The 20,156-nt window shown below is 36.6% G+C and overlaps 1 protein-coding gene across 3 annotated transcripts in view; it reads right to left on the reverse strand.

The window, feature by feature from the left end:
- Positions 1–20,156, reverse strand: part of AHI1 (Abelson helper integration site 1) — an 87,551-nt gene that overhangs the window by 33,107 nt on the left and 34,288 nt on the right. For all 3 annotated transcript variants that reach the window (XR_011903060.1, XM_072331692.1, XM_072331693.1), the window contains exons 18-19: positions 19,783–19,985; positions 7,975–8,083 (exon numbers count right to left, since the gene is read on the reverse strand). Coding sequence is in view for 2 of the 3 variants with exons in the window: in XM_072331692.1 (XP_072187793.1) it covers positions 7,975–8,083; positions 19,783–19,985 (312 nt within the window). In the remaining variant the exon portion in view is untranslated. The remainder of the gene's footprint in view (positions 1–7,974; positions 8,084–19,782; positions 19,986–20,156) is intronic.

Here is a 20,156-nt window from a genome sequence, read left to right on the forward strand (position 1 = left end):
AATACACAGCTGTTAGATCTTCCTAGATGGCTTCTCCACATTTGCACATGCCAAATTATCATCTCAAACACTGGTGATACAGACAATTCCAGACACACCTTGTTCCCTTTGCAGGATTCTTGGAACTTACCTTGAAAAGGATTTGGTTTTGGTAAGAAGTAAAGATGATTTACAGGAAGATCCTTAATTCAAACCACAAATTCAATCGCTGAAGATCCTTTGCATATATGATTAGGTAAAATGATGTATGAGTCCCTTATGCACCATGAATTACAATTTTCTGATAAAATTCTGCTATCGAAGTACACACAATATGGTATGTTAAATGTCCATTACGTGGGCAGTACAGTTCAGACTCTCCAAGAAAAAGCATAACTATACTTCTTGTGGTTCAGCTTTTAGTATAGGAAAAGTCAAATCTGAAGCAACTAGAAAGGAGCTGGAAAATATTTTAAGACTGAGCAGATGAACACAAAAGCTGAAAAATCTACCACAAATTTATCTGTATATAGTTCAAAACAATAATAATGAATTCATTTCCAGAATGAAAAATTCCAGTTCAGTATGACTTGGAGTCCTTAAAATAGGTAAATTTTAAGTTAGTTTTCACTTGTATCTGGTTCACAACAAAAGTTCTTCAAAGGGCAATTTGTGTTGTACAAAGGTTATCAAGAGCTCTGCTACAACCAATTCTCCTGAATAAATACAGAAGGTAACAGACCTTCCTGCTCAAGACAGCCTAGAACAAAAAACTTCAAGGACTATGTTAATATTATTATAGAGGTGAACTCAGCTTAAATATGGTTATCCAAAATAAAAATTTAAAGATGCAAGGAGTAGGGAAGAAAAGCTTCCCTATTTTTCATGCAAAAGTATAACAGAAAATACGACATCTTACGAAGTCCATCTAAGCTGTTATAGTCCTTAACAGAAAAAAGGCCAGGCGAATTACTTCTTATGTTGTACTGGGGGAAGGGGACAAACAGAAGTTTCATGAGAGAACTCTCAAAACATGTCCTGTTAGTACTCCATTTATTTTACAAAAGACATTTTATTTTGCAAAACACCTCTGACATAGAGACAGTGTCCCTTTTTTCATAAAAAATAGATAATGACAGGATATGGGGTGTGAATGCCATGAACTACAACCAATTCTCAGACAAGACATACAATATTTAAAATACTACCTGTTATTCAGCCTGAATAAGTGCCTTCTGCAAAAGGTCTGTCTGGCATGCTGGACCTAGGCCTGGGGTCAAGTGATCAGAAAATATTCTAAGGATCTTTTCTCCTTGCATGTTTGTTTTAAGTTGCTTATATGACATTTGGATCTTTAAAGAGAAAAGGAGGAAGTAAAAACTGAGGGGACCAAGTCCCGCTTAGGAGTTGAAAGAAGAGGAAGGAACACGCACAACCTGTTCTTTCCTTTGAGTGTGCCTTAAGGTGAAAGAAAACTACAAAATAAAAGTTGGAAGGAGTAATATGCAGAGTTTTAAGGTGACTCTGTCACCTTATTTGAAATAAAAAAGAAATCAATCATTGTTCCTTACAACCTGCAGTGAGCAAGAAAGTAAGGCAACAGAGAGGAGACAAAGTCTGGTGAAACACTCACTTCATCTGGATCAAAGCAGCATGTTGAGGCCAGCTCTGTAAATACTACCAAGTCACAAAGTTGTGTGACAATAGCAAGGTACAAGTTACCTCACCCATACAGGCCTTCACTTCTCTGTACGCTTTCTTCACACTTTCTCAGCAACCACCCTCTACCATCAGCTTCTAAAGACCAACAGAACTGGTACCAAGCTATAATGAGCTATCTTGGTCCCAGAAATAATGCATAAACTGCACACTGTAGCACAGCCCACAGATTCCCAAAGTTAATATGAAAGGCATTGTATTAAAAGAATTAGTCACTTGAGGGAAGTTGGTTCTGACTGATCGTGGTTTTCAGGAGTGAGGCTAACAAGTTGCACCTGAATCCATTAAAGTTCAGTTATTTCAAACAGATTTTAAAAAAAAAAAACTAGAAAATTAACAAAGTGTATTTAAAATAGCCAAAGTATGTATGCAAACAAAGGATGAATAATGCATCTTAAAAACAAGGTCATTTTTAAGAGCACTTGTTTTTTTCTCACTTGTCAAAACAGAGAATGAAATCAAAGAGACGCAGGTTCCCTGTGGGGGTGATGCCTGTGCACTATGGGCAACATTGAGTCTTTTGCACAGTCCTTCCAGCATCTCTGGAAGTGATAGAAGGACTGGAGCAATACATAGAAGGATGAATTTGATCAATTCATTCACGCATGCTTATTGCTACACACATTGCAACCTTGCTGACATTAACTTTATTCTGGACAGAGTTGACATTCTACTGCAACAGCTCATTGGCAGAAGTGTTTCCACCTCTAAAAACAACTACAATTCCATTTAAGCGTGCACTTTCTCAGCATGTGCCTTCTCACGCCTGAATAGTTCAAAAAATATAGACAAGCTCAGACTGGAAACAGTTAACAAGACCTCTCTACTTAGGAATTAATTAGGTCTGGTTGTTTTAGGATCCATATAATTGAGAAAGTAAGGGCACACTCAGGCCAAATCACTTTTGGCAGAGTCTTTCCACAGTACTACGTCACGCCCTGATTTTGCAATCTATACCTGATGCTGCCAAACAGAGAGTAATGCTTCATTTAATCCACACCCTTGTATGATTTGGCTGAGAGCACTTCCTTCACCCTGAAGGCACAGCAGTAATTACCTTAACATACACCAATTTCAAGTAAATATAAATGGTGTTCTTTTGATAAAGATTTTGGAATCTTCAAAGATTGCTGTTATTGTGCTATGTGTTTAGTGTAATTTTTAGTGAAATATTTTAATTAACTTGCCTAGAAGAAACATGAAAAAGAACATATAATAAAGGAACATGTGTATCTTTGATCTCACTATAAACAATTCTTGCAAGTTTAACTAGAAAATACAAACTCTTCTGACATTTATAACATCTTATCAATCAGATAGAGGAAACTGGATAACCAACCTCTCAAAACTGAAGAACTAGAATGTCATTAATGTTAATGGTTTTGTCTCTGTGTCTTTACTATTCTATTGGAACATTTTTGTGGTTTGATGAATCTATTTATACACCTTTTGTTTTCAAATTACAAAAAGATTTTTTACTATTGCTTTTATAAAAGTAAGCACTCAGCTCTTTTATTTTAAGTTAATGTCCTGTCTTAGTGCCTTGGGTCAAAACTCTGTCACTGGCAACTGATAGTGGAGGCACAGTATGAGGGGGCTTCAGAGACCTGTGAAGTTCCTTTCCCTTCAGAATTTTCTGAGCCATGGCAAAAATGCGGCTCTATCCTGGTACTCCTCAATTTGAAAAATAATCTTCTCTTACTCTGTTCTCTTTAATATCTTGTCCCTAAATGCAAGGTGAGATAAGAACACATTAAAATGAACCATTTTCCACATGGGAACTCCCATTCAAATTAACACGTAGACATACATAATAAACATTTTAGACTTAATGTTCTGCTTTGTTTTTACCTGGCTTCAGTGTAGATATCTCAGTTCACCTCTGCTGAAAATCTGATGTGTGCATTTAGCTGGCACTTTGTCTCTACTCAGTTCTTATCTTCTTTTGAGAATAAAGAGAAATTCTAGCAATTGAATCCAAAACTTTGCAGTGCTCTACAATTAAAATACAGCCTTGCATTGAATTTGAAGACATTATCTTTGCTTGTTAGGAGAAAACAAAAAAACAGGTAAAAACCTAGAGAATAAAATAAGATTTATTCAAGTGCTTGTTTTCTGATGTTTCTCATAATAGTTATTTTCATCCATAAAGTTTGTGCATTTAAAGTAACGTTACGATCATTCCATGGTGAAAAGGAAGCTTGCAGATCTCTTTTTGAAGTACTAAGAATAAATAGGAGAAGATAAAAAAAATATAAGACCACTAGGGGGAAAAATACTAAAACTTTTGTGTAAATATAACTCATTTCACTCTTTTCTTAAACATTATCTGCTTCCCTTTTGTAAGCATTCTAATGTATGAAAAAAATGAAAAATATTTTCCATCATTACCTGTTTGATCCTAGCATCCTGCATTGCATTCAAACCCATTGAAATAGAAACAGTCCAGTAACCGCACTACTGGGTATGTATATGTAGTCTTCACCACAGGATGACCCTGCCATGATTTTAAGATGCAGGACTGAAGTGAAGGATCTCAGTGCAACTCAAAATTTCTTTGAATTGAACTTAGACATTATGGCAAACTGCTATACCATTTCCATTTCCATTTCCATAGCTCCAACCTGTACAACCCTGCAGGCTTATGCACTGTTCTCCACCACAGTGGATCTAGATGAATCTTTGCAGTGAACTACTAAAGCAGTGCACACTGAAATTCAACAAGGAATGCATACATTCAGATTTTTTCAAAACTGTGAGTTCTTTGTTAACTTTACCTTCTCCACAGTAAGTCTTTTATACACACTACTTAAAAAAAAAAAAAAAAAAAAAAAAAGAGTGAGAGAGAGAGAACTTATTCCTACTATAAAATCTGATAAAATACAAATATATATATATATATATATATATATATATATATATATATATATATATATCTTAGTCTCTTTAGGATAATTTACTGCTGTTTACTTTCACCTTAGAGAAGTAAGCTACTCTTAAGTGCCGCTCTGCTACACAGAAGGCTTGAATCCTGGGAGTTGGACTCGATGATCTCTAAGGTCCCTTTCGACTTGCACGATACTATGATACTGTGGTACTGTGATACTCTAATAGTAATACTGAATTCACTGTTCATTTGATACATTTTCAATGATAATTTCTATAAGTCTTTTTTTCCCAATCGTTTCTTCCTAGGAGATACGACGAGCAAGGCCACACTGAACCTGTTTTCTATATACATCCCTGCTTCACAGAGTTATGCTTTAAGTAAGAAAAATATTCCCCCAAACAAAAATAAATCATTAGTCTCCAGGCACTGTAATGGTAGCACTGAATCATAGAATGGCCTGGGTTGAAAAGGACCACAACGAGCATGTAGTTTCAACCCCCCAGCCACAGGCAGGGTCACCAACCATCAGACCAAGCCGCCCAGAGCCACACTGAACCTGGACTTGAATGTCTCCAGGGATGGGGCATCCACAACATCCTTGGGCAGATGTTACAGTGTTGGGAAGGAAATACAAAACATTAAAATAAAATAAAGTGTGATAATAACATACCTATGAGGATATAACTTTAGATACTTCAGTGACTCCACAAAAACGTGAATTTTGTTACTTGCTGTACTTTATTTATATCTACTTCTACAAAACTGTATTTTAAAGTCTTTAGTTGATGCATACATACTCTTTCATGTCCAAAGCAGAAATTCACTATCTTGTTGTGACCAAAAAGAGTAATTTTGAACAGTCTATCAAATACAATGGAGGATTTACTTCTCAGAAAGGGTGGTCAGGCAGTGGAATGGACTGCCCAGGGAGGTGGTGGAGTCACCGACCCTGGGGGTGTCCAAGGAATGTTTGGATGTTGTGCTGAGGGACATGGTTTAGTGGGAGCTATTGGTAATAGGTGAACGGTTGGACTGGATGATCTTTTAGGTCTTTTCCAACCTTGGTGATTCTGTGATTCTGTGTTTAAATGCAAAGTCAGTTTTTCTTACATCTACAGAGAATGAGCAAGACCACTTTGAAGCTTTTGCTTTACATAGGTGGAAAACACCTTTGACTGTCAGTTGTGTTAATGGGGAGAAAATTTCTAATTATTCTCAACCTTGCCAAAGCATTAAGTTTTTTGTTTTTGATATTTTTTCAAGATACAAGAACCATCACGTTTCTAGCACATAATGTAATTAATTTTTAAGAGCAATTTTAATTAACTGGTTTTTGAAGTCAAATTTTTACTGAAAGGATCTATGCAATACTTATAGTTGAGTCTCCCACATAGTTAACCATTACGGTCACTGCTAATTATAATTACCTATAACATAAAATTTATTCCAGAAAACAAGCCCTGAATACAGTGAGAGTTACTGAAGAGACACTGCTGAATACAGCCAACAAATGCAAGCCAGTTCTCTCATGGTATACCACACATCCATAAAACCATTTCTTTGTGTGTAAGAAAGTGACTTCACTGTCCAAAGATGCTTAAAATATTAAGGAGGCAAGGCAAACAAAAACAGCAGAGATTTTAACATCAGTAGTCTGATAATTGAAAGATAGAGCTTTTGCAACTTCCAACTTGTTTCATCAAAAGGGTAAAATTAACCTGTCTCATGACGTTTTAAGTGCAACTCAACTTCCCTATTAGTGGGTGTATAGTACAGTGCTTGGTGAATTTTGCTTTGCAATGATAGGGAGAGCTGACATTAAAGGATCAAAAAGTGATACCACTATGAATGCTTGGCTGCCACAAGACAATTATTCCTGTAGTAGCTTTTCCAACACCTGCTTCTGTACTCGGCATTGGTGATGCTGCACCTGAAGTGTTATGTACAATTTTGGGCCCCCCACTACAAGAAAAACATTAAGGCACCGGAGCATGTCCAAAGAAGGACTACACAGCTGGTGAACGATCTGGAGCACAAGTCTTATGGGGAGTCACTGAGGGGACTAGGATAGATTAGTCTGGAGAAGAGAAGGCTCAGAGGAGTCCTTAATGCTCTCTACAACTGCCTGATAGCGAGGCAGGGATTGACCTCAATTGGTTATGACAAGATTTAAAAGTCAGGAAAGACATGTAGTATTACTGCTATTGCTGATAAATCACAAAATTAAATAATCAGTTCTTCCATTGTTTCTACCTAATAGATGACCTAGACAGTTGTTATGTTAAAAGAATAAAGTCCTGCATGTATCCAGGCTACTATACTGTTCATATCTCAAGATGCAACTGCAGCATTAATAGAACAAGAACATACAGCAGGTACATAAAGAGAATGCTAACAGGACTTTACGCATGCTGCCTTTATGGATTCCACTGCAATGGCAATTATGCAATTTGTTTTGAAAACCGCTACATACACAGCAAAAAGGTGACAGGGAAGTGTGAAGAGAAGAGAGTAACAGCCAGCATAACCCTCAGGAAGAGGCAAACATCCACTAGATAAAAGTGAGGGGTTCCTGCATTACAGGCAGTTAATGATGCCACATTATTTTATGATAAGAAAATAGTGCACATGTACATTTAAAATAAAAAACAATAAGGTTTTCTGCTTCCAACACATTCCATAAATAAGCAGATCTGGTTTAGTATACACTATATTATGTTCAAAAGTAAAACCATTGCTTTCTGTACTACCAGAATTTTAAATCTCTTCTACCTTTCTCCAATTCACCATTCCACAGACTTCCTACTTTTCCCAAAGGTACAAAACCCACAAATCTAGCAGGCATACAAGGATTCCCTAGACCACACAAATCTAGCAGGCATACAAGGATTCCCAGGAGAAGTTCAGGTAAGGTTCTGGATGAGCATTCTCACAGAGGACCAGCAATGACTGGATCAACCCTGATACCTGGACCGGTGATCTCTTTCTCAATTCATCTCTTTCTCTCTCTTTCTCCTTTTTTCCCCCATCTTTTAAACTTGCTAAGTTATGTAAGGCTCTATAAAGTTGCATAGTCTATCTGCACAGCTTAGATAACAGAATAAGAGTGCCAGTACTTTTAAGATAATTGCATCGCAGAGATTCTCATTAAAACTAATGATTGCGTTTGGACTCTGAGTGCTGTTTCACCTTTGTCTAACTGAGGGGTTTGCAATCTGGTCACATATCCCTTCATGGGTGGGATGTGATAATCACATTTAGCAAACTGGCCACTCCCTGGAAGAGCTACAAAGTAAAATTTATATAGAAAAAAAAAAAATTACAGAAGTTTTGACCCAATTAATAGAGATAGTAAGCATATAAAGAAAGAAACACACTGCTTTTACCTGAGAAAGAATATAGAGGATTCAATGGAGTGCTCAAAGTGTTTGGCAGTCTTAGTTTGGAGTGTGGCGACAGTGATGATGGAGCAGGAAGCAAGAGATTTGAGCTCGTCTGTAATAGGAAAGACAAATCAGAAACCAAAGTGTAATTTCCTGGGTTACTTGATGCAACATCAAATAGAGAAATAATTACTTATTCTAAAGCATTATTAAAATATACGAAGAAATGTAAGACAAGCAGATGGCAAATAGCAATTTCCATGGGTAGGTTTTTCGTAACATTTAATTGTGGAAAAAGTATTGACAGATGTACAAATCAAATTACATTTTTTCAGACACATAAATTCTCAAGTTCTGAAAAGAGTAAAAAAACAGAAGTCTGAATTATCATCTTGTTGTATCTTAGTGCATAAAAATTAAGCAGCATTTATATATTTATATATGGTTATAAAACACAATAGGATATTTACTTCTCACTTTTCAGTACTCAAACAATGCAACATCTAAGAAGAGATAACACAATATTAGTCCGAGATGAAAAAAACCTCTTAAATCAGTCCCAACACCAAACTTATTTCTGCAAGTCAATATAGCATACTTTATCCAAAGTACCAAACACATCCTTCAAGTAAGCTACATAAAAAATACCTGCAGTCATAATTTCCATAATAACAAAGATAACATAGTTAAAATTTGATTTGCTGTAGAGTTTCCTGGCATGCATGAAGCTAGTACAACACATAAACCTTTCCCAAACTTTATTCGACACATTATTCCATAGAGGCTATGCAAAATACATGACTATAAGAGGTTTTCACATAATCAAATCAAGAATTTCGCTATTTGTTAAATGTTTTATCTAGCTTCCTTTGGTAAACTGGCAAGAGGGGAGGGAAAGTAATCTTAAAATACTTGTAACTTTCCCCTTCAAAACAAATTTGAATACTAAATTTTTGGGGAGAATTACTTTACATTTAAAAAAAAAAAACAAAAAAACACATCACTGTTAACCCTTTCAAAAATCGAGCCCATTTCACAGTCTAGTATGGTCACTTAGTGCAACTAAAACCCTACTTTCAGCAATGAACTTTCTTAGACTTCAGTAATCTTTAATCAGACTCTTAAACTTCATTTGGGGGCCAAAATATCGCAGTGACATTTTTAGAACTTTCAATCTATTGGCTTTTAAATTCTATTAAAAAAAAATGGAAACAGCTAGAACAAAGAGAGTCAGTGGCTTACTTCCAGAAGCGGTATATTTTGTGTAAGTACTATTTCTGTCATATAGTAAACAGTTCAAAGGGTTTCAATAAGGCAGAGTATTTGGCCACTGGTGGATATTCTGGGTTGAAGGCAATACAACACCAATAATGCACATTGAGTAACCTGACCAAGACATAGAGGATATCCGTTATCTCTTCTGCATTATTACTCTAGACCTCAATCTAACTATATTTGGATATTATGTAGTAAAATGGATTTAACTCTACTGAAAGAAACACCTGATAAAAATTGTACCCTCTCAGCAACTGCATACAATTCTTAGGACTATATACCAAAACTGGTCAGAAATAATCATACAATCTGTAGAACTGGATGGAAACTTTGAAGGCCATCTAGTCCAACTTCCCTGCAATGAACAGGGACATCTGCAGTTAGATCAGACTGACCAGAGCCTGGTCCAGGCTGGTCTTGAAAGTCTCCAGGGATGGGGAACAACCAGAACAACCAGTGGACATGATATAAAAGCGTTAGGACATCTAGATATTAGTCAATTTAACTGAATGTTAATAAACAGCAATTGTGAAATGTAAGCAGAATGGCAAGAACTCTTCAGAACAACAACCAGAACCAATCTGTTTTTTGCTAAACTTACATATGTAAGCAATTAAGTTTCAAAAATATGAAGTTTTCTCTGGTAGACAGAAATACAGTAGAAAACCATTAGTTTATGTCTTTACTCCAACACAGAAAAGTATTCTTGTTATGCTAACATGTTGAGCTCAGTTTCCCAGTATTTCATCTCCTGTTAATGACCATTAACTCCAGTGGGAGTATTTCTGCAGGAAGACAAAATAGAAGATCAGTCCCTTGCATGAATTCTGTGATGAGGGCACATTATAGTTTTCTCCATAACCAATGGAACAAAAGAGTATTTTCTAGTTAAGAATATTCACATAACTTTTTGGAATTCCTTTGACAGGAAAAACAAACAAACAACTGATTTCACAAAATCACAGAATAGTAGGGGTCCAGAGATCACAGAATCACAGAATGACCCAAGTTGGAAGGGACCTCTAGGATCATGAAGCTCCAACCCCCCTGCCTGGCAGGGCCACCAAACTTCCACATTTACTAGATCAGGTTGCCCAGGGCCCCATCCAACCTGGCCCTGAACACCTCCAAGGATGGGGTATCCACAACCTCCCTGGACAGCCTGTTCCAGGACCTCACCACTCTCCTAGTAAAGAACTTCCCCCTAACATCCAACCTAAATCTACCCTCTTTCAACTTTAATCCATTTCCCCTTGTCCTGCTATTATCAGCCCTTTCAAAGAGTTTACTCACTTCCTGGATATAGGTTCCCTTCAGGTACTGAAAGATCATTGAGTCCAACTCCCCTACCAAAGCAGATTCTCTACACCAGGTTTTCAGTGCAATAGGGAATAAAGACAGGTTGAATGTATCAACCTCTGGTAACCAAACTAAACAATGCCAACTATTTAAAACTAGCTCTTAGAAATGCTTACTTCTCTGGCTCATCCTGGGGAGGGGGAGGGAATCAGGAGAAAACTGTCTTGATTATGGTGCTTGAATTATATTACGTGAGAGATATGAAACACGTGTAAAATATCCCTGTACAGCATTTAATTCATTTATCTTTATTTTCCTGTTGTATTGCCCAAATACTCATTACATATGCTTTTAAATCAAATGCACTAGACACATTCATTAGAAGTGAAAGTGCTCTTGTAGACTTAAGAAAACCAGCTTTTTAAAAATGCAAAATAAGATCTAGCTTATTGTTCTTCTCCAAGTCTTTAAAAGCAAAAGGAAAAGGAAAAAAAGCCCACCAACCCACCATGCCTTTATAAAAGCGAGATTTGACTAAGCTTTAAATTATATGTGTCCAATCTGCTAGTTTTATGGTTTAGTGGCCCTCTTTTTTTATGAGAAACATTAACTATATTATATATTTTACATGCAACCCAAGATAATACCTCTTCACTCAGGAAGGCCAAAGCAAGCCAAAAGGTTGGATACCTCAGTTTTGAATGAAAGAAATCTGACAAGAGTGATGCATTCATCCCCTTAATAGCAGGGAAGTTCACTGAAAGTGAAATATATAAGACTGCCTGTCTGTAGATGCAAAATAAAAGTTTTTACAACCTCGGTGCCATGCTCTCAAGTAGTATTTAAATCTCTTAAAAGCTCCAGAAAGAAAAAAATCACTGACAATATTATAACAGAGAAAGGAATCACTCAGCTTTAAAAAGAGAACCAATGATTCACATAGGCGTTTCTAGGTATAGTGTCTTATGAAGAGTAATTAATTTTCCTACAGCAGATACAGAAGGCTACAGAATAGAGTGAAGCAACCTTTCAATATATTTTATTTTATTTTATTTTGAAATTCATGCTGAGGGAAGCTGTTGCTAAATATCTTCTTCACAGCAATGAGCAAAGTTGGCTAAGATGGCCAACCATCAATCTACTTATTTTTCACAACAGGCTTTGCTTGCTTCATGCAAAAACCACAGCTTTATCAAAGACACAGTTTGATACTACCCTGAATTGACTAAAACTAAGAATTATAACATTTGTGTAGTTCTTGTAGCAATAAGAGGATATCTAGATAATTTTTTGCCCAGTTTAAACAAAGCTGATTTGCATTCTTCTTTTTTTTTGTGTTTGGGGAGCTCTATGCAAATTATGCAAATAGGCACTTTCAGTAGAACGAGTTTTCACATGAAAAGTGAATTCTGAGAGACTGAAAAACAGAATACTGAAAAACTTCACATGCCGACATGGACCTTTTTTTTCTTTTTTTTTTTTTTTCTTTTCTTTTCTTTTTTTTTTCCCCCATACAGATGCAATTTTATGATCTTTCCAATCAATACAAGCAAGATTTCCATATATACATGCCCATTTGCAAGTCAAATCAAGTTGTCCAGCTCTATACCACCTCTTACTCTTTCACTTTTGTACAGAATGAACAAAGCCATTGTCTGTAGCAGATGTATCTCAGCTCACAGCAATTATATATATTCCATTCCTCAGTAACACCACAGAGTTCCTGCATTTCAATTACAGGCTTACCATAAAATCTTTCTTCCTTCTTATTTAAGATTTTGTTGTTGTTGTTAAGAATTAAATTTTTGAAGTATTAAGCTCCTTTCTTTTAGCCACAAAGAAAACCAAATTCTTTGTTCAAGGTATAAAATAGTTAAGTCTAGGCAATGCTATGCAGCTTCACTCAGTCCTATTCAGAGAGTATGATCTTTCCTGGTTTGGAGACAACTGGTATTTCTTCAGCATACAAACATGCATGGAAATACTGCTTTGGCAGGGGGGTTGGACTCAATGATCTCTGAAGGTCCCTTCCAACCCATATGATTCTGTGATGATAGCAGAATTGGCCAATGGCATCAGCACAGCAATAAAAACTAGATCTGTTAGCACAGTAAAACCCCTGTAGGCTACACATAAACTGTGGACTCAAATCAAGGTTGGTTTTGATTCTTGCTATCAAAAATATGACCGGAAAAAAAAATAAAAATCCATGACTTTTCTTTAGCAGTTAAAGAAAAAAAAAAGATAACCTTTTCATGGGATGAAAATGGACATAACTTGCAGTTTACTCAAAATGGACCCAAAGATTGTCTTATGATTTTATTTCTCTTCCTTCTAAAGAAAACAGACACTAGTAACTCTTTGACTCACAGCTGTTCAAATATGTATACAAACCTATTCCTCTCCATTTGATGGTAAAAGCCATTAGGACATAATCCTAAGAAGAGCATGCAGTTTCAGGTAATCATGTAAATACTCAGACATTTGTAAGCTCCTTCCTAGCATTATTCACCTTTACCAAAGTATCTGCTTAGACTCTGGGCCTCCTACCACATAAAATCTTTTTCTACATAGAGTTTCTGATTTCTTTGCTTTTCCAGAGATGTTCAAAAGTTGATTTTTGATTTTATTTCTTTTTTTTTCTCCAGTGAAAACTTCATTATCATCCCTACTATTCTAGACCACAAAAAAAGTGAATTTCTACAAACCACTTTGCATTTCATTACGTTGCTTCTAAAACAAAGCATTTAAACAGAAATTGTAATCTAATTTATGTTAACTAGTCTCCATTTGCTTACTCCAGAGATTAACTGTAATGCAAATTTAGAGAAAGCAGAAAAAAATACAAAAACAAAAACCTGACAATTTCCTCATAATAAAGCAGCACTTTTGAATGTAAATTTATAGTTAATCTGGTTTTGTTTGAATAAGAAATGCATTGCTTACTCCAGTTAACAGTAAAACAAAAGGAATTTGAAAAACTTTATTAAAAATCCATTGAGGTTTAATTTTGCATATCACTGAATCAGCATAGAATGGCTTTTGTTGGAAGGGACCTCAAGGAACATCAAGTTCCTATCCCCTTGCCACAGGCAGGGTTGTCAGCCACTAAATGAAGTACTAGATCAGACTGCCCATGGCCCTATCCAACCAGGCCTCAAACATCTCCAAGGAAGGGGCATCTACACTCCTCTTGATTTACAGTATCTCAGTATTAGAGTCACAAACTGCGTTCCTCCCACACCCAACATGTTGAAGGAAAGTATCTCAGCTCACAATAAGTATTAATTTAAAAAACGGGCAACCATGTTATTAAGTGAATTGAATCAGTGTTCGCTTATGGTCTTTTCTTGCATAAAATGTCCTTGTTAACAAAAGCTGCTTTCTCTACACTTTGGTGAAAATAAGACAGCTTGCACGAGCAGATATAGTCTGTTCTCTTTTACCAGTATGAGTGAGCCAAGCCTTCTCTGCTCTATATATGATTTGAATAAGCATAGCATTGCTCAGATAACCCTGTCTCTTTTGTTCAGCAGTGAAAAAACTAACGCGTAACATTTCTTTAATATTAGACAAACATTAATGGTACGAAAACAAAGGTGACAAAACTAGAAAAAAAATTAAAGGATCAATCGGCAAAATCCACACACATTCAAATGCTTATCATCATCTTAATTCAACCTCAGATAAAACAGTTTAAATGGCTATAGTTTTATGCCAGAAAATGACTGCAACACATTTCTCATGCCTGACATACTTTCTATATAAAGTGAAATTCATGGAAAGGAAAATAGTACATACCAAAATCCAGTCATATAGAGTAATCATCAAAGTTCAATATATTAAATGTAATCTGAGGTAGAATGCTTCTGGATGTTCTCCCAGTACCTACTCTCTTGATGAATTCTGTTATAACAATATGGTCAAAGAACCAAAAAAACTCACCAACAGTTGTTGGTAGTTCTGTGTATAGGAAAGAATTCCATGTATTGCACTGAAAAATCTGAGTAACAGAATTTTGGCAATCACTTCTATAACATTTTCATAATATTTTTACACAGAAATATGCTGTGAAGAAGACTGGAAAAGCCAAACATTCTTAATTTAGAATTATTCACATACTAAGAGATGGGGCAGCCAAAATATAATTGATTCCAGGATTAGTACTGAGGAGTATAAACAGATGTTGTCATTAAGATTTTTTCTCTTTCAAGATACTGCGTGGAGTTTCTGACCAATTAAAAAGAGAACTAAATCGCAGCTAAGATATTTTACCTCTACAAGAAGCACTTCTCTTCATTTTACACATCATATATTACCCTCATTATGAAAAGATATAAACACACATTTTGATTGATAGGTGAAAGTGAAATGTTAAGTACATAAATAGAAACACTGAAAGAAAAGCATTTATGCAATCTTTTAATGTCTGAAAATTGGCTAAGCATTTTTCTATCAAAAACTTCTGAGAACATAAATGCACCTTAGCATTAATTCCCTGAGGAAGAAATAAGTCATACAAGGGCTGCTCCAAAATAAATGCCTCCTATTTTATTACATTAGCCCATGACATTAGAGGTGGATGCTGGTAGAGTGGCAGTAGAGGTTGAACCTACCACCAATATTCTGTTACATATTGTTGCTGTGTGACAGATGGCAGCTGAGGGGCAATCTGACAGAAAAGGCATTGGACACACAAGTGCGTATGAAGCAAATGTGTGTTACTGAAGTCCTTCATGCAGAAAAAATGGCATCCATTAACATTCACAGATGCTTGCTGAATTTTTATGGAGACAAAACAGTGGATGTGAGCACAGGAAGGTGCTAGGTGATGGGTTCAATGAAAGCAAATTGTAGAATAGAAAACAAGAATTCAAATAAGTCTATACATTAACACAAACATTGGCAAAAGCTGGTAAACAACAATCTCTATCAAATGCAATAAAATCCAGGCAGGAAGGAGACAAATGAAAACCACAGGAAATCATGTTTCATACGTTGTGCTACTCGTGGAACAACTTGGGTTTACCTGGTTGTTTATACTGGTTTCATAATCTGAGCATGCCTTTGCACTGGAGGTTTAAGAAACCTTTGCTGTGGTAAGTAAGCTGTGTGGTCTTAAAAAAGGAACAGTCACTGTATTATTTTATCCAAGTTGTGCAGACTGGACTGCTTTAACAAACCTTTAAGTGGAAGACTGATTACAAAATATTTTAAAGTAATCTACTACAATTACTTAGCAAACCTTTTGCAAATTTCCAAAGAAAAGGAAGACATTCCTCCTACGCCCTGCCTGCAAGTCAAGGCAGAAGCACCACGTGCAATTCACTGAAAAATCACATAAAATGTTCCCATGCATAGCAGAATTGAGCAGTCTTCTAGTCTACGTGCATTACTACTTTCCAAGAAAGTAAAACTAAAATTGCATCTACATTACTATCTTTAACTTGAAGAAATAGTGCACCTTATGAGTGCATGAGAGTCATTCTCACCTACTGTGCATGCCTCGCACTGCAGAGTGGTTCTAGTCTACAAGAACTGGATTTCTCTTGTTTACTATCCTTTTAACCTCCTTACGAGCCCTTCCATCTGTTGATGTTCTTTGTGCTAAGGCTTTTCTTTCCAGTACTGCTCTTCTTTAACTGCTTGTTTCACCTGGTAGTAATGTACCTCTTCAATCATCCAGAGTAGTGCTACCTAACCAAGGAAACAACACTGCTCAACAATTTATGCTAAATATTCAAAACACCTCTGTCAGCACAACAATATTATGGCAGTGGTACTGTCAAACTGCTCATTTCAGGACTATCACTAAATATAAGAAGAACAGTGACAAAAGCAGGATAAAGTCCAAAAGATGATGGCTGGTTTTGGAAGACTTAGGAGAAAAGCTAGGATTTTTTGGGAACACATCTGTGTCCTGGCTACAGAGGTCCCTCACTGCTGTTAAATTCCTGTTCTTATAACTTAAAAAAATCCTCGTGAGGGAACATCATCATTTACAGACTTCTGTTCTGCATGCTCACAGCTACATCCTTTTCCAACAGCTCCTGGCAACAATACCAATGATTTCAACCAAGGCAGGCATACCGCACACTCACATATCTCCACAGGGTAGAAGGGATGAGGTGAGCATTCAGAACTTCAAGCAGAACCACAGAACTGGTCTTCACTAGATTTACCACGAGGGCTGTTAATGACTTCATCAGTGCTGCAGAGACCAATTATATGGTAACAGCAGCACATAAAGAAAATTAGGATTGTATCCACAGTTCCAAGAACATGCACACAAGTACATGTTGGAGTGGTTTCTACTTATCTGGCTGGGGCATAAAGCTTTAAAAGGCTGTGGTTGTTTGTCATGTTGATCATCTTTCATCACCATTTCTGGGAATGATTAATCTGGAGAACAGGGGTCTCAGAGGAGTCCTTATTGCTCTCTACAACTGCCTGATGGCAAGGCAGGGGTTGGCCTCTATTGGATACAACAAGATTTAAAAGTCAGGAAAGATTTGCAGTATTACTGCAATTGCTGATAAATCATAAAGGTAAATAATCAGTTCTTTCACTGTTTCTACCTAATGGAAGACCTAGACAATTGTTATGTTAAAAGAATGAAGTGCTGCATGTATCCAGGTTCTACTTTAGCACAAGTAGAGCTTCCTTACTCACCAGCCCAGAAGATATTCAGATTCCTAACAAGGCTAATGGGCACCACAGGTGCATACAATAAATAGTCCTGTCTTCCACTGGAAAGGAGGTCCCTACTGATTATCATGCTAGACTGATGAAAATATGAGCATCACAGGTCCTTTTGAAATTTCTACCCAAGACCTCAGTTGTTCATAAATCTCTGCAAGGAAGGTCTCCAAGTTTTATTAAACAACATTGCTCAGGGACAGACATCAGACTGGATGTGGACTTTTTTGAATGCCATCCTTCACTGTTTAGAAACCCATACAGTGAAAGGGCTCAGATGACCTTTCCAAAATCTCTCTTATATATGATCCATGAGCAGAGGGCTTGGAGGATGCTGTCCAAGTCTTTGATCATGATTCTGCTCTCAGTGGACTTGTTCAGGATGAACTGGTCTTTCATTTATAAATGGGAGTTAGGATTGCCAAATGATAGTGGCTGAAAGTCATTCTCTTAAACACAGAGTAAGTTTACACCATTTCATCTAACTACAGAAAACATGTAGTGCAAAATTCTTGTCAGAAGATCTCAGTGTATTCTAGAGAAACCAAAACTAATGTCTCACAATCATCATACTATAGTCTAACGGTTACATGACTCTACTAAAACAGATTTGTCTCCCACAAAATCTTTGGATCAAACAGCTGCAACAAAAACAAAAAAACCTCCAAGAAATTTATTATCCACATCTTCTTCCTCAGATGAAAACATGCAGAAGAGCAAGAAATCTTTTCTCCTTGGAAATCTTCCCACAGAACTCTTCCCAAATGCAAAGTTAGATGCTCAGTTATCTCCATACTATGTCTCTCATTGTCTCATAATCAACTTCAAAGCACTACGGCTCACTTGAAGAGGAAGAACTAAGCGAAAAATAAACAAGGCTTGCTTCCTTATGTGTGGCCAGATGTACAGATAGCAGTCACATGCTAACATTAGCCATGCCCTAGTATTGGATTTAATAACGAGGTTCACCAGGAGACTGCAGTCCAGAAATCTGGTCAGGGCTGAGATAGCTCTCCTTTGGGTAATTTCAAAACACAAGCATAATAGGGATGTACAGGCCAGAGAACAAGACTAGACATAATCCTACCAAAACCCCTAAGATTTGATGAGAGAAGCTACACAATCCTCAGTAACAAGTGCTTTAACCTAATCACCTGTATGTTTCTGCTTCATTATTATTAATGCAGACAAAGCCTAAGGCTACCTAAAAATCAACATGCACTCAAAAGTACTTAAAATGAAAAATAATATGTGGAAAACCAAATGTAGTTCATGTAATTGTGAATATTAATTACAACTGCATGGTTCTGAAATATTCTGCATTCTTGTCAAAAGTGAGCTAGTCTCAAGTTGGTGAATTTTGCTTAATTGAATTGATTGCCAATTACAAAATCTTTTAATTGTCAATTCAGATACCAAGAAACAAGCAAGAAAATAAAAAAAATACTGAAAGAAAATATCTCTTCTTCCTCTTTATCTGCCTCAGCTTCATTTGAAACACCTCTTCTTCCCTTTTTGCAGTTTCTAGATGGCTTGTTTTAATGCTGTGTTATACTTATTCTGCTTGGTAAAGCATTGGATGGTGTAGGAGATGCGTTAATGCCTAGTAGGTTTTATTGGTTTCTCACTGTTTCTTACCCTTTTCAAAGGCTTTGGTGTGGGTCCTCTATAGGCCAAAGTCACCTCAGAAGTTGTACCTGCTCCAGCAGGGATTTCTCAGGGGTTGCAGTTCTTTTATTGATGTACCTCCTCCTATCTTTTCTTTTGTGTCCTCACACATCCTCTCCCGCACTTCCCTTTGTGCCTCTTCCTTCTTGTTCTGTTGCTCCATTTGTGTATGGTTCTGTGTTTCTTCCTCATCTCCATCTCCTTTGTGCCTCCTCAGCTCCTGTTTCTAAGCATGCCTCCTCATGTGCCTCTCTTTGCACCTTCTCTGCTGCGGTCTCCTGCCCCTTGCAACTAAATATTTCCTTTACTATGTTTTTCTAGATGTATCATATGCCTTTCAGATCATTTTCAGTTTCACTGCAAGTGAGTCCATACTGCCTTTTTTGGAGCTGGCTGGAAATGGCTGTGTCCAACAGAAGGCAGTTCATCTCTACATAGCTGAGCCCTACAGTCAGTCCTCTGACATGAAACTCCTTGCCTCTTAGGCCAAACACAGTTTTATAGGTGAATAAATAAAAAGAAATAACTACCACCAACCAATAACCTTTCTAAAGCTTGGCTATAATGATCTAGAGAGTAGATAGTATGAATGGCAATGGACACTGAAAAAAATCAATTCCTTACCACCAGTAATTGATTAAAAAAAAACCTCAGGTACTAAGCTTTATGTGATTGATTTTTTCTAAAGAGTTAGTCACAGGTGCACTAACATTACAGAAATATGTGTTCATTTCTGAAGAGATCTCGAGACTATGCACATATGTTTGCTACATAAACTACTCCAAGAATATGAACTTTGTCTGAGAAAACTGCATACTCCTGGAAAATAGAAAAAATTGACTTACCATTACAGAATCAAGTTTGACTTACCATTACAGAATCAAGTTTTTGCTTCAGCTTTTGCATTCGCATTGATGTTCTTGCAACACTGACAAACTGATCTGCAGGAGACATCACTGAACTTTTTTGCATAGGAATTTCAGAAAAACTGCTAATCATTTGTGGTCCCCTTGGTGCAGCTGTGCTAAGTGATGAGCTGAGATCCTTTACAAGTTCAGCCTCTTGTTGTGCAACTGTGAAACAAAACAAAACAATATTAAAGTGTTAGGTGAAGACTTACATTGTCAAGAGAAAAAAAAACATTTCAGTGACCACCATCATTTTGCCAGTCATGTCTTCAGTGAAACACCATCAGAATTTGTACTAATAGTACTAAGGGGAAAACCTCAAAAAGACATGAAAAG

The sequence above is a fragment of the Excalfactoria chinensis genome, chromosome 3 (genome assembly GCF_039878825.1).
Source record: "Excalfactoria chinensis isolate bCotChi1 chromosome 3, bCotChi1.hap2, whole genome shotgun sequence".
In the NCBI taxonomy this organism is placed as follows: domain Eukaryota; kingdom Metazoa; phylum Chordata; class Aves; order Galliformes; family Phasianidae; genus Excalfactoria; species Excalfactoria chinensis.